The sequence below is a fragment of the Labrus bergylta genome, chromosome 17 (genome assembly GCF_963930695.1).
Source record: "Labrus bergylta chromosome 17, fLabBer1.1, whole genome shotgun sequence".
NCBI classification, from domain to species: Eukaryota; Metazoa; Chordata; class Actinopteri; order Labriformes; family Labridae; genus Labrus; species Labrus bergylta.
In genome coordinates, this window is record NC_089211.1 from 24,400,931 (window position 1) to 24,415,437 (window position 14,507).

Consider the following 14,507-nt stretch of genomic DNA (forward strand, 5'->3'; position numbering starts at 1 on the left):
CATGGCTGGGTAGGAATTGTCCCCCCGGTTACCTCCCCCTGATCCCTCCTTCAGCTCCGGCCCAGGGAGCAGGGGTGTGAAGTTTGAAGGGGGGGACGGGGGGGGGACGGGGGACACACAAAACATAGCTGACAAGGGGCATAACTTTATTTCCACGGTGCTGGGACAGCTGTGTGGAGTAATCTGCCGTGGCAGCCCCTTAAAACTTCAATGCCTTTAGTGACCCCGGGGAAGTGGGGAGGGGGCGAACTCCAACTGTGTCGAGGCGTTTAGGAGTGCGAGGGGGGGGCTCCTTTCACACCCTCCAAAGGCTTTTGTTGTAAAAAAATATCCCTTACCTCTTTTTTCACTGAATGCAAGGACTATATGTTTATGAGAGGAGACCACAATGGGCCCTATCGGAGACCGAGGATTCATTTTCTAGCTCGTGAAAAACAACGCGCCAAGTCTTCAGATTTTAAAGAGAAAATAAAGTGACAACTTTCTCTTTTTTTTCTTACCTGATGAACCTCTAAAATAAATATCTACATTTTTTTAATGGCTGAGAGAGGCTGAAATGTTTGACTCACGATTCAAAATGAGAATTTTGCAACTAAACTCTACAAGATATCTGTAAAAAGTTTGTTGTCAAATATTTTATTTGTGTCTCTTTTTTTTAATATCCTTTCTTTTTTTTTAAAATCTTGACTGAGTTTTAATGCTCATAAGCTCTAAAGGTGAGGGCAGCTCATGAACTCAGCAGGTTCAATCTTAATAAAATGTGTCTGTTCAAATCAAAAGAAGAAAAATCTGAAATGAATTGCAGATGTTTCCTCCCCCTGCAGAGGATTTGATTTGAAATCCAGCCTTTAAGATGCCGGTGTTAAACATTTCTCAAAGTGATTTCATTCATTTTAAATATTCGAGTTGTTCTTCAGTTTATAGTTTGAGCAAACATAAGTACAAAAAAAGGTAAGGGGCAGTCTATCGATGCGGAGGGGTTCATTATTTGGTGCTAACTGTTCTGTTGAAGGCTGAAGGAAGAACAAAACATTTTAGCCTAAGATAATGGCCCGAGGCTGGGTCGCTGTCCGCGCTGAATGGGGTCTCCCTGGAGCTCAATAAGGTCCCAAACTTTTACTCCATTATGCTGACAACCTAAAGGCCAGGGGGTCCCACCCCCAGTGGTTACCTCTCAAGTATGCATTCATCACCCCCCACTGCACACACACACACACACACACACACACACACACACACAGATACGTGCACACACACACACACACACACACACAGATGCGTGCACATACACACACACACAGATACGTGCACACACACACACACACACACACACACACACAGACATGCACACACACACAGATGCCTACACACACACACACACACAGAGACGTGCACACACACACACACAAATGCGTACACACACACATACGTGCACACACACACAGATGCCTGCACACACACACACACACACACATACGTGCACACACACACAGATGCCTGCACACACACACACACACACACACATACGTGCACACACACGTACACAGATGCATGCAACATACACGCACACAGATGCATGCAACATACACACATAATGATCTGAGGGATCTATGGGAGGTAATATTTTCTGAAGATTTACTGAGAGGAGGTAGAAGTAGTAAATGTGATGTAATGGAAAATGTAATGTGCTGATGTGTTAACACATATCCTGTTTATCAGAGACCTCTGCGTGACCTTCTGCTTTTACAGGACGACCTCTTCATGACCTTCTGCTTTACTTTGAATTAAGCTACAGGACAACCTCTGGTGTGAAAAATTGAAGCCAATGCAGAAGTGCAAAATCCTGCAGTACGTCGAGTGTCCACTAGAGGCAGGCTCCAAGAGCCCGGACGTCACATACACATGACTGGCAAAAAAGATGTTTTTTACGGCATAAATTAACATGTTTACAGCCTGGTACAAAAAAAACAAACAGGTGTGATTAGTTATTGACTGAAAGTTAGACTGAGACAGGATTTCCAAGATGGCAGCTGCTGCAGATGAGCCTCCAGCGCCCCCTGCAGGAACAGATGGGTACTGTTTCCTCCTTCTTGCAAGAATAAAGAACACAGAAAGACAAATCATTACCCGAGAAGATTCACTTCCACCTGGGATTTAATAAATATTTTCATCCACTAGAGTGAGACCAGAGGGGCTTAAGCGGCTCAGGTCATTTTAAATTAAATTCAGAAGGTCCTACATTAAACCCAGAACTTTTAATGTCATGGTTAATCAGTGTGTTTTATAGCCCACTGATTTCTCATCAGAAAAAAATCTCCCTTAAAAAGAAAGTTATGAATGTGTCATAAGCAAATTTCCCCTTTCACAGGTCTGTGCACATTCCTAATTATTGTGCAAGGCGGCTGCAGCAGCACAATCGCTGGTACTGTTTGTTTAACTGGGCCTCTCGCACGAGGATCTCCACTCATGCCTGCAGTGTTGGCGCTAAACGACGGAGTTTAAATCCATGAGCAAACATGGAAATAAAAAGGCTTTAAGCTGAATCGTACGCCCAAGTGTGGGAGCAAATGGTCTATCATTCAGTATTTGTCCATCATGTAAATCCAAGAGATAGACACAGTTAATCCATTGATACTGAATTTTCTAATTTATTTGCAACATTCAAGCGAGGAGAGTTTAGGACACATGGACATTATCATACCTTTTGCAGTTGTCAGGTTGCAGCCAGCCTCAAGTGGACACTCGAGGAACTGCAGTTTTTTTTTGCACTTTTTTCATTAGTAGTAATCATTTCTTTCGGTCTCAAGAAAAAAATAAAACATTTTGACCGAAAAGGTTTAGGCTGAAGCTTTAACTTATTACACCTACCCTTCTTACAAATCTTATTATTTAAGACACTACTAGTTTGGTTACAAAAATCAAAACATATCAGAACAAAATTTGTTCCAAACATTTCTTTCAAAACAAAACAAATGAAACAAACAAAAAACAAAACGGAAGTCAGACCCACAAAAAATAATAAAACCGACCTTTTATATTTGTTAAACACCATTTTTTTTAAACAAAAATTTAAATCTGGAAAGTGAACAACACCTTTGCATTAACTTAGTTTGTCTACATTGTATTTGGTGTAATGGTTCCCCCTTAATTTATATAACCACCCGTATTACAGGTCGCCTACTAATGGAGAATAATGTCTGATAAAAAGATGAAATGGCGCTGGCGTTGTCAGCTCTTGGTCTTTTAGTGGAAGACAGGAGACAAATAAGGAGAAACCACACTAATGGGTGAAAGCATGGATACTACGGAGGCATGTGTCTCGAGCTGGAGATGAATGAAACTTTCCAACAGCCAATCAGAGAGATCCCTCTCACCGACCGCCGATTCCAAAAAGAGGTAGCGACGGAGCTGGACACATCGCAAAAACTAGGGCAACGACAGCTCACCAACTGTCCAACTAGGACTGACGGCCGATGATCTCCTTGGTGTGTCAGGGGTTTAAGAGGTGTCGGCGCAACAGCACAACGTGTGTCTTACAACGGCGCAGTTGCACTCAGAAACCATCAGCAGGCGCCAAATCACACCAAACCAAATCTGACTTATTGTTGCTTTAAGTAGATGCTTACATCTCTCTTTCCACCGGCTCCTCCCTCACATCCCACTATGGTCAAAAAAAAAAAATCAATGACAGAAAAAAATGCAAAACTTGAAGCTACAAAACAGAATTCCATGAATCGCTGGATAACGTCCAAGTGGCTCACTTTCAAAACACAGCATGGTTTCTGCTTCGATATGTAGATTTATAAAATGCAGAATATTCTTAACCACTCCATTTAAAACAAATATGTGAGTCCCTCAGCTTGTTACATGAAATATAAGACAGGGTCGGCAGCGACTACTCGTGCAAGCAGCAGAATGTTTGTTATAAACCACAGAAGAATAAATGATGATTATTTGCATTTGGATAACTCCCTCATATTTTAACTAAGACACATGCACAATTCTTTCTGAGCAGATAAAAGTACAATATGAGATGTGAGAGTTTCATCCATTTTTTGCGTTGGCATTACAGCCCCGTCTCCATTACGAAGACAAACACCGTGTAAAGGTTCTTCTTTTGTTTTCAGTCTCGTCTGCAAAAACATGAGATCCAAATTTACTGAAGAGCCTTCCACAAAAAAAAAAAAAACACTCCAACACCTTCAACCCTCCTGTGTGTGTGTGTGTGTGTGTGTGTGTGTGTGTGTGTGTGTGTGTGTGTGTGTGTGTGTGTGTGTGTGTGTGTGTGTGTGTGTGTGTCTGTCCGTCCTGCTCGGGCTCATCTGGTTCTTGTTAGCTCAACGCGGCCAGCTGGAATGTGTTTGTGCTTTTAAAAATGAGTTATTTGCCCATTAATACATACTTCAGCCTGACACTATTTTAAGAGTGGAAAAACACAGGGTTTGTTTTTGGTCAGAGAGCCAAAGTTCTTTTGGATCTAAATATAAGTCTGATTAATGATTAAGCTGAACATGCTATTCTGTGTGTCTGGGGTGCAGTAGGCTGCAACAGAGCGCGGACGTCTGAGGAAGAAATGAAGGAAGAAAGAAAACTTTTAAGGTTCATTATTTTTATCAAAGTGCGGCAACAAAGACAGAACGGAAAGAACTTACAAGTTGTGCTTCCAACAGACGCAAAACACAATAATTTGGGGTCGTGGGCTGCATGAGTAAACACAAACCTCCGACTTTTTTAAACCAGACTTTACCTGGAATTTTTACAGCCAGCCCCCCTGGTGAAATGTTCTGCCTTAAAGGCTCTATGTGCGATTTTGTGATCCAGCAGATGTCACCCTTGAGCACCAACATGAAACCAAAACAACTTGTGCTGCATTGTTGTGTTAGCATGCTAATGCTGCTAATGCTTTATTATGCTGGTATCTTCACACTGCATGTAAATTTACCTGAAATGAGCGTGATCTAGAAACACAGTTAAGCAGTGAGTACAGTATGTTATTCTTCTTTTCTCTAGTCCCTCAATTAAACAACTTTTATACACGAGGGGAGGAGTCAGCCGGCCGTCCCGGCGATGTAAACAAACTGAAGATAGGACTCTGAAAACTCTGAAAACATCACAGACAGTGGGACTCGGGTATTACACCCATTGTAGACAGTCATGACTCACAGAGATATTTTCAGAGGATATACTTGATTTCTACATTTAAGTGTGAACAATCGCATATAAAGCCTTTAAGTCGGGGTGAGTCAAGTGAGAACGCCGCAGGAAGTATTCAGGAAAAATTCACCTCGAGTGAGCAGTAGGGGGCGATGACGTATGCTGCGACCGGTGTGATCTCCTCGCATGTTCGTTATGGTCTCTGCTCACTGGTGGATATATATGTAGATCTACACTTAGCATTCATATCAGGCTTTCACACTTGCAGGAAACTGTGTGAACGCAAACTGCCAAATTTTTCACTCTGACTTTTTCCTGAGTGTCTCCTGCCAGAACCCTAATATTTAATCCCCAATAAGTCTGGGTGGGCTGATGTGAGATCGCAGCAGGATATAACCAGGAGAATTCCCCTCAAGTAAGGGGGCTGGTGACATTTCTATCCTGTGACTGCTGCACGGTGCATCGACTGTGTTCACCCGACCACCACAGTCTCTTTTGTTGATACTGTGATTCTGTTAAACAACAGGTAGCATTGATATAAAGACAAATATTCTCCTTATAGCATCGTATAGAGTGTTTTTTATTTCATGTCTTACCTCTGCAGACCCCCCCCGCCAACCCCTCCCGATTGAAACGCTAGTCTCCCTGCTGTGAGGTGCATGTGTGAAAAACGGCAAAGAGCTCAAACTTCAAGAAGCAGTGACATTATTTACTCATAAAAGAAAGTGTGCAGAATACAAGGGGAGGACTTTGACTTCAAATCTTTATTCAAATGATTATAAATAAGGTCACAAAAAAATTGTAAATCGCAAAAATAAAGATCAAGACTTTTATGATGGAGGTAATTAAAATGACTTCCAGCCAACTATGTGTACATATTTACATTTCACAATCACTAAAAAAAATTAAGAAAAACTATCTTTACATCTTCACAAAAATAGAAATGTATGACCTGCATTACTCATTACCAACCTGCAGGGGGCGCTGTAAAAACACACTAGGTTTCAGGTTGTGTGTGTAAATGGAAATAGTTGTGTGATTTCTTTTCTGTTCAGCAGTATTCATCACTTCTGGTGTCTCCTCTGCACGCGGCTCCAGGCACCCCGTCTGAGTTACAGGTGCGTGTCCGCGTGCGAACCCCTCCACTACAGTTGGACCAGAAGGACCAGCATGACCAGTTACCTTCCTGATTAACTGCAGGTCTTGGAGCTGCAAAGCCAAAAATGAACGAAAAACATTACTTATAAATCAACATATTTCAGTAAAGACTTGTATCAGTTTTCCGTCTTACCTGGTGGGTTAGCTTTATCACCCTTAAAGTTCTGGCAGCCCAAACCCTCGAACAGGTGAGGACACAGGCAGATACACTTTCCGTCCAGCAGAGTCAGAGAACCGCCGTTATGACAAGGCTTACACTTGCACACGTTGTACTCGGCCACGTAGTCTGCTGTGGCTTGCCTCAGGTTGGATATCCTGATGTTAGCGCCTGGAATATTAGGAACTAAATTATAGATGGGCTCAGGCTGTGGAAAGAAACACACAAGGAAATATTTAGGTATTGGTTTTGATTCCAAAACCCTTTTTTTTGGGGGGGGGGGGGGGGGGGATTTCTCTAAAAACCATTAAATGTCAACCTATGTAATGACTATAAGAAAAAGCAAAAGGGATAAGCGCTTATTGAATCCTGGTTCAAACTCCTGAACTCTTGACCCTGAATTGTTTCTAAAGCCCTATTCGCACGGGACTAGTAATACCTGGGGACCTCTAGTAATTTGTAATAAATGCGGAGGTCGTCTGTGATCTTAATCCTGTGCGAATCTGCCATATCCGTAATTTGTAAATGTAAAAGTAAGTAGTAACCTCTGTGTCGCCAAACACAGAGGTTATGTGATAATATTAGTCCCGTGCGAATCGGCATCTCTGTGATTTGGGGTACTTTTTTTTTTTATAAGATTTTTTGTGTTCTATTTTTTCTGCCTTTTCGAGTTAAAACCCAGAATTCACTTATCCCGTGAATGCACCGCACAAAACACAGACGTGGTGTGGTGATTTCTAAATCACGAGGTCTCCTGGTAATAGTAGTCCCGTGTGAATAGGGCTTAACAGACCCCGGGTAAATTTACTGCTTGAAGTCGGGGTGTAATCTGATGTGAGAACTCAGCAAGAAATATAAGGAAAAGTCACCACAACTGTGTGGGAGGAGCAGGTGATGTTTGTATCCTGCGACCGGCAAACGCCCACATAGAGTATGTGCAAGACGTCGCAGATCAATTAAATTGCTTTATTTTGCTTTCTGTCTGCCAGTATGTTGTTCCAACCGAGAGAAAGCAAACATAAGTTGAGAGGAACCTGTATATTCAAAAAACCACCAATCAGAACTAATGCAAAACTTCACTGTGTAACAACTAAGAGTGTTAGTCTGTGGAACAACTGCAGAAGAAATGCACAATACACTACATTTAAACAAAAAAAACACTTCAGGAATAAAATATTGAATAGACATGAGCTGGAGCATTGACTTTCTGATTTTCTGTTTTTCTATTTGGTTATTTCTTGGCTGATGGTCTTGGTTAATCTGTTCCCATTATTTTTGTTGTTGTTTTGTCTAAAAACTGAATTTGTTTTGGCAAACAAGTCCAACATCAAACACTGATTGATGAAAACATTTTTATTTTTCTGTGAATAATGCACAAAAATAAGAAGGGGTAGGACCAGAAAGGTTTTTAACTTCTTCCTATCCCTTTTGAACATGAACTATATTATTTGAGTTATTTATTTGTTGCTATGGATCCTGAGGATCCAGTTTGTTTTTTTCCTTTTTATTTTGTGTTTGTATTTTCTTAACATGTTCAATAAATTGACTAATAAAAAAAAATGTTCTTCTTCAGTTTTTTGTTGGGAATGTCATTGTCAAACTTGTCAAACAAACACAGATACATCATAGACATCATATTCTCAACAAGCAATTTAAGGAGATTTCAGGGGCTGTCTGAAGTTTCTAGAAAATGTCAGCTTAAGTTATCGGTGCTAAATATTCTGCCCAATCAGTGAGTTCATCTTCGGCCACTTCTCTGGAAAAGTGTAAATATTGACCCACTGGTGATGCCAGATAAAAAAGTCCTGGAATCAACAAATTCACTGAGACCCGTTCTCTTGATGTCAGGAATGTTTGTATTAAAAATTATAGAAATCCATCCAGTAGTTGTCAAGATTATTGCAGCCACCAGCAAACAGTCTGGACCTTTCCATGAAGCTAGCAATCGCTAAAAGCATACCCGTCATCATGAAGTATTGATGGTGTCTGTCAGTCCTACCTCACTGTTGATCAGCGCGGGGGCCTCAGCGATGGTCCGGGCCCAGTTTTGATACGTAGCGATGTCCATTACGGCTTCCTTGTTCAATTTCGCCCTCATAGCAACGGCACTTTCCAGAGTTCCTCCTTTAACCGATGTCATCACTTTATCCACCACTGCTTTGCCGAAAACTTCACCTGCGTGGCAAAAAAGAGAACAACTCAAGAGACAACCTCGGTCACAGTATGTGTGCATAATGCCAGAAGAAGAAAGAAAGACAGGGGCTTGTTTAAGAGTTAAGATTCAGGGTTTTTTCTTTTTAGCGTAAAAATGTGTCTTATTCGACAGTACTGCGGCTGAGAGAGCATCGCAGGTAGTTTACACGCTGGCTGGAAAGTGCAAACCTAAAAATTTATTTTTAAGTGTGAAACACTTTTGTAAAGCTTGAGACAATTTTTCATTTTGGAAAACATTTTAACATTTTATTCAACAAAATTACAAGATGTGAAACACTTTTACGAGCGCCGAGACAAATTTACAAATCAGTAGAATCTTGCCAGAAGCGACCTGGAAGCGACCGAGTAAGCCGTCGATTAGTTTATTTCTGGAGTAAAGACTGTGCAAAATTTGTTATACGGAGTATATGTTGACTGGATGATGTTTTGAACCCATAAGCACTGAAGTAATCAAAAATCAAAGCTCCAGAAGCTTTAATAGCTCAATAAAAAGGAATTGTAGTGTTCTCGTTAACAAGTAGAAATCAGTATCATTAACAAGTGATGGGAGTAAACAACTCCTTAAACTAGCAGTGTAATAAATCTCATGTGTTTCTTGAGAGGGGTTGGAATTTCATCTCTTTTCTTTGAGGAAACAAATACATTGACTGTAGGTTTTCCAAATTTCCAGATATATTCTGAACCCAAATTCGACAGTTAGCGCACAGTCTTTCCGTCAAAAGAAATGAATTGACCATTCACTCAATCACTTCGGCCATTTGGTACATTCCCTTTGGGGCAAGATTCTGTCCTTTTTAAATTTATTTGGGGTTGGGTGTGTTCTGCCCGTTGTAAATTTGTCTCAAGCTTTGCAAAATGGTTTCACACTTTCAAATTTTTGGTTAGCCTTTTCCAGCCACTCCTGACCAGCATTTGGTGCCACAACACTATATTGCAATGTAATATCTCAGAGTGGGACACAAATCATACACTGTGTAAAGGGACAATGACGGTGCAACTCTTTTTGCCGCGGTTCCAAAACATAAAATGGGGGACAGAGATTAAAAAATTGAACATTTTTTCCTGCCTCTTCTAGAGTCATAAATATTGGAAGGAATACAAATCTCACTTCATAGGTCACCTATCCCTCCCCCTTCTGTATTCTTCCCAGAGATTCAGTAGAATGATAATTTATCTTAGAATTAGGAAGTTAAATAGAAAAGCATACCTTCTTCGGTTGATTTTACGTCATCACAGCCGTCCCGTGACAGCTTTCCTTGCCCATCAGATAACTCCGTGGTTGCGAAGTCCGCCGTGATGCCTAATTTGACGCATTCTTGAACCTTTCGCTCTGTCAGATCTGCAAGAATCGAAAAGCTTGGAGGATGAGTTTTCCCCAAAAATTTTTTAAATCTTATTCAATAAATTACCCAAAAACAAAACGCATACTTTTTGCCTTGATGCTGTCCTGGTTGAGAACGTAGATGAACTCGTACTCGCCGCCGGACTTCCCGTTTTTGGTGTAGTGAGTCCCATAGTCCTCCAGAAAAGCAAAATAAATACCCTTTTCGTACTGCAAAGGCAAAGACCTGACATGCTGCACAAACTCCTCGGCCACTTGGAGCTGATGCGAGCGCATTCTGTAGGTGCTTAGCTGTACTTTTCCTTTTACCCGCAAAAAACTCTTGTTCTACATTTACAAGGGAGAAGAAGCAAAAATAGCGTCACAAATTTGTCTTTTTTTTTTCTTGCAATGTGTGCTTTGAAGGACTCATAAGTCACATGGTGAATTCTTCAGCTCTGACTGAAGTGTACCTTGATGTTGGAGTACTCCGAGACCGTCTTAATCATTGTCTTCTTCTCGTATTGACTACCTAGATTCACACCCAGAGAAACATTAGACAGAGACGGCTCGCTCGGATTGAATTTGAAGGAAAGTCCCGCATCGACTTTAATAGTCATCTCTCTCAGCAATTCCCTCAGGAGGCTGTGTGTGTCTTCATAGATTTCTCTAGAGACGGTTTCCTCCACTAGAGTCTGAAAAGGCAGTGGAAGGTAATCAAATTTGTTTCAAAAATGCACACACAGTGAATGCATCATTAGGATGAAATAGGTTGAGGTAATTCTGGCTGACCTCATAGCTTAGCACACCGACATTCCAGGGAAGCCTGTCATCTCGCCCAGTGTTTGGATTCCTCACTCGATCACACCTCCCGTTGAAGTAATCATTGTTGAAGGGGTTCATTCGAGGATCTGCACCCAAGATGTTGATTCTGGTGAACAGAGAGGGACCACTTTTAAAGGTCACATATTCTCCTCTTCTTCAACCAGTTTAAACAAGTCTCAGAGCTCCCCAAAACATGTGTGTGAAGTTTCTAGTTCTAAATCCACTCTGATCCTGTATTTGATCATGTCTATAAACCCCTCTATTTCAGCCCTGCTCAGAACAGGCTGTTTCTGTACCTTTAAATATGTAAATGAGCTGTGTCTGACCACGCCCCCCCCTCTGGAAGGGCCTGGGTGGCACGGGCTTTCTCGCTTAATGCCCAATTGTTAACGCTGGGGAGTCAGACTAGGGGGGCAAAACAAACATCGAGCTGTGGGAGTATCACCCAGCTGGGGGAGGGGTTACTGCCCTTTGTGATGTCATGAAGGGAAAATCTCCAAACGGCCTGTTTGAGCACACATTTTCTGAAAAGTGGAGCAGGCAAACGACGGAGAGGATGGCCTTTTCTCATGATTGGGGGGTTTGTAGACTAGAGACACATATTAGTGTTAGAGGAACATGGTGAAGTGTATTTTTCGTAATATGTGACATTCTATAGGGTTCCGATCTTTATTCTTTACAGTTACAGCTGTATGGCTAGCTCAATTCTCCATGGCGAGTTTCAGCTTCTCCGTTCCTGCTCTCTCACCACAGAAACACTTTTGTACCTGCAGCTATGGCACTGCTTAACAAAGCTAGCACAACATGATACACTTTAACCATGCCAGGATATTTTGAACTTTTGAGTGGGTGTCTGTGTAAGGACTTTGCCTAGCCTGATTCAATTGAGGATGTTTGTTTTAGTGTATTCAGTCTGCTCCTTTTAACCTTGAATTTGCATTATGTGTACTTTGTATCTTTGGAACTCTGAATCTCTTGTCTGCACCAATACCAGGTACCAATACAGAAACTTTGAACCTTGAATATGAATGTTTAAAGAAAAGTGTGCTAGAGCAGTTCGATTAGACGATTTACCATCTACTTGTTCCTCTTATGAAATATGAAGTTAGAGCGTGGAGATGGATAGCTTAGCTTAGCATAAGGCTTGAAATCAAGGGGAAAACATAATTAGTCTTTGACATTGATAACTCAGTATCAGTGGTGCTTGTAGGTGGATTATTTAAACCCTACAACAGAGGGAGCTTGGCTGTTTCCCCATTATTTTTCCTGTCAATACGTAGTCCCGCCCCTCTGTGCTGTGATTGGCTGTAAAAGCAGAACAGTCAGATCTACAAACCCTTCGATCGCTGTCCAATGTGAGACTATAAATCAAACAAAGCAAGTCCCGCTGTAAGTGCTTTCCAAAGTCAGTTAATGACTCTTTTTTTTTTGATTTCCAAATAAATAATACAGATATTCACACTTACCCATATCCTGCTGTTCTGCCTTGCTCATTGCTCTCCAGATCTCCTGATGGACATGGTTTACGGATAGGATCGCAATCTTCATCTGATCCATCTTCACAGTCGTAGTCCCCATTGCACATCAATCTTTTCTTGATGCAAGTACCTGTGTAAAGATTGATGTTAGGTGTGGTCGAATTTCTGTAGTTATTAAGATTATAATGTACAGATGTCATTAGGGTTATTCACTGTTCTCTAATGTCAGTCAGACCTGATAGAGTTCAGCTGTTATTAGAACACCAAGTACAGCTTAGAGATTGTCCACTGTTTTTCCTGATATCTGCAAGGATGTTTGGTAGACTTATTGTCTGCTCCAGTGTTATAGACATCACAGTTTAGTCTAGGTGGGACAATGTGACACGACCTTGATAATAGTAATGTCTTTTGGGATATATGTGATGCCTTTCGAAAAGTTCTGCAGATGTGATTGAGCAAGACACGAGTACAGAAGTGTAATGTTGAATCATTTGATATTCATCTGATGTATAAACTTTCATCAACGTAAGCCATCTGAGTCAACTGAGTCTTATTGTATGGAGTCAAGTCTTTGTAATTTCCTCGACATTAGGTGTTAATAGGTTTGCAATGAAAACATAATGTAAAAGAAGTTGAAGTACCTGACTCGCATTGGAACTCTGAATCAGAGCATGCAGGTGGAGGTGGTTGATCACATACAGATTTTGTTTCACAGAACTCCCTTTCCCCCAGGGACCCCTGACAGGATTGACCATCAAACTGGCCGAACACTTCAGCACTTCGAGAACGCCTCTGAAAATAATCACAAATTACACCACACATTTAAAGGAGCGATATGTAACTCTGACACCTAGTGTTTAAAATGGGTACTGCAGTCCAAATTCAAAACATTGTAGAGAGCTGTCCCCCCCCTGCTCGCTCCTCCCTTGAGGGTCAACGCTCGTGCAGGTTGCCATGTTGCGGACACTGTAGCTTCAGTGTTTAGCCAGCTCTGCATCAGTCTGTAAACCTTTCTACAATTCTACAATTCACTTAGCAGACGCTTTTATCCAAAGCGACGTACATCAGAGAGTAAGTACAACACAAGCAAGGATCTAGAAAAAAGGGAACAATGTCAGTAAGAGCAAACGATCAGCTTTGAGTCTGATTGGACACACAGGTGCTGACAGGAAGTGACCAGAGGCAAAGCACAACATTGAGGGCAGTTCTTGAGAGCTCTAATCAGTATAGAAACCATCTTATAAGTCGTCGTTATCAAACAAAAACCATCGTCACAACCATCATCATCATCAATAATATGGAGACCATCATCATTAAGTTAGTAGGTATTCATGAAAGAGCTGGGTCTTTAGCTTTTTCTTAAAGGTGCAGAGGGACTCTGCAGGTAAAATGGAGTTTGGAAGTTCATTCTACCACCGGGGGGGGCGACAGACGAGAAGAGTCTAGTCTTTCTGCGTTTGTAATAATTTGCTGTACCATAGTAACGGCCTATCTGAGGAACCATTGTAATATCTGTGCTGGTCATGGGGTATGTGTGGCATAATAATATGGTATACTGTGGTAAACTTTCTCATGGGCCATTGTAATGGACTCACTCTGCTTTTGGTGCAAGGATCACAAACACTCCAGTCTGACCAGCGGCTCCAGGCACAGTTCACTGCTGGTGGATCAGCAAGTTCTGCCCCACTGAAAGTTAGAAAATAAGTATTAATGTGAATGTGTCAAAATGTGATGTCATTGAAAGAAAATAGCATCCTTATTGTTCTGCAAAATTAAATAGAAAAAAACGACTTACTTTCCTTCTCCAATGAGCACCACAGTGAGACACAGGCCACAAAAGCCCAGCTGAAGAGCAACCTCAATCCTCATCCTGGACCTTTTGACGAGACAGATAGTGTTTGTCTGTTGTCCCTTTTTAGCTTTTTAAGCGACCTCTCTGTCAATTATTATGCGACTGCAGCAGGACCATGTTGTTGTCATCGAGGTCAGCAGTCTGGATTTCAGAGGCAGCTGTATTGATTTGGTGCCGGGAAACTCCCAAAGCAGAGATGACAGTTAGAATATTTTGTTCTTCAAATTATGAGTTATCCTTTCACTGCAGCTCAGTTATTCAACTGGTATCTAACATATTCTCTGACCTTCTTTTTTTAGGTTACGTTCTTATGATTTTATTGAACCTGCTTTTATTTTTGATTAAGTC

The 14,507-nt window shown here is 41.4% G+C and overlaps 1 protein-coding gene across 1 annotated transcript; it reads right to left on the reverse strand.

Annotated features, from left to right (window-relative positions):
• Positions 1-5,899: 5,899 nt before the first annotated feature.
• c9 (complement component 9) lies at positions 5,900-14,258 on the reverse strand. The gene is made up of 11 exons (XM_020654570.3): positions 14,103-14,258; positions 13,903-13,993; positions 12,949-13,099; positions 12,296-12,437; positions 10,797-10,935; positions 10,478-10,699; positions 10,112-10,352; positions 9,891-10,022; positions 8,469-8,644; positions 6,446-6,677; positions 5,900-6,363 (listed from the first exon to the last, which is right to left on the reverse strand). The coding sequence occupies exons 1-11, from the start codon at positions 14,174-14,176 to the stop codon at positions 6,206-6,208; spliced, it is 1,758 nt and encodes a 585-aa protein (XP_020510226.1). The 5' UTR covers positions 14,177-14,258; the 3' UTR covers positions 5,900-6,205.
• Positions 14,259-14,507: the final 249 nt, after the last annotated feature.

Bases quoted from the DNA above. Each gene is read 5' to 3' on its own strand.
- c9 (XM_020654570.3), bottom strand. From the start codon at position 14,176: ATGAGGATTGAGGTTGCTCTTCAGCTGGGCTTTTGTGGCCTGTGTCTC. The intron at 13,994-14,102 runs GTAAGTCGTTTT...TCTAACTTTCAG, and splicing joins GTGCTCATTGGAGAAGGAAA to TGGGGCAGAACTTGCTGATC. The intron at 13,100-13,902 runs GTGAGTCCATTA...GATTATTTTCAG, and splicing joins ATCCTTGCACCAAAAGCAGA to AGGCGTTCTCGAAGTGCTGA.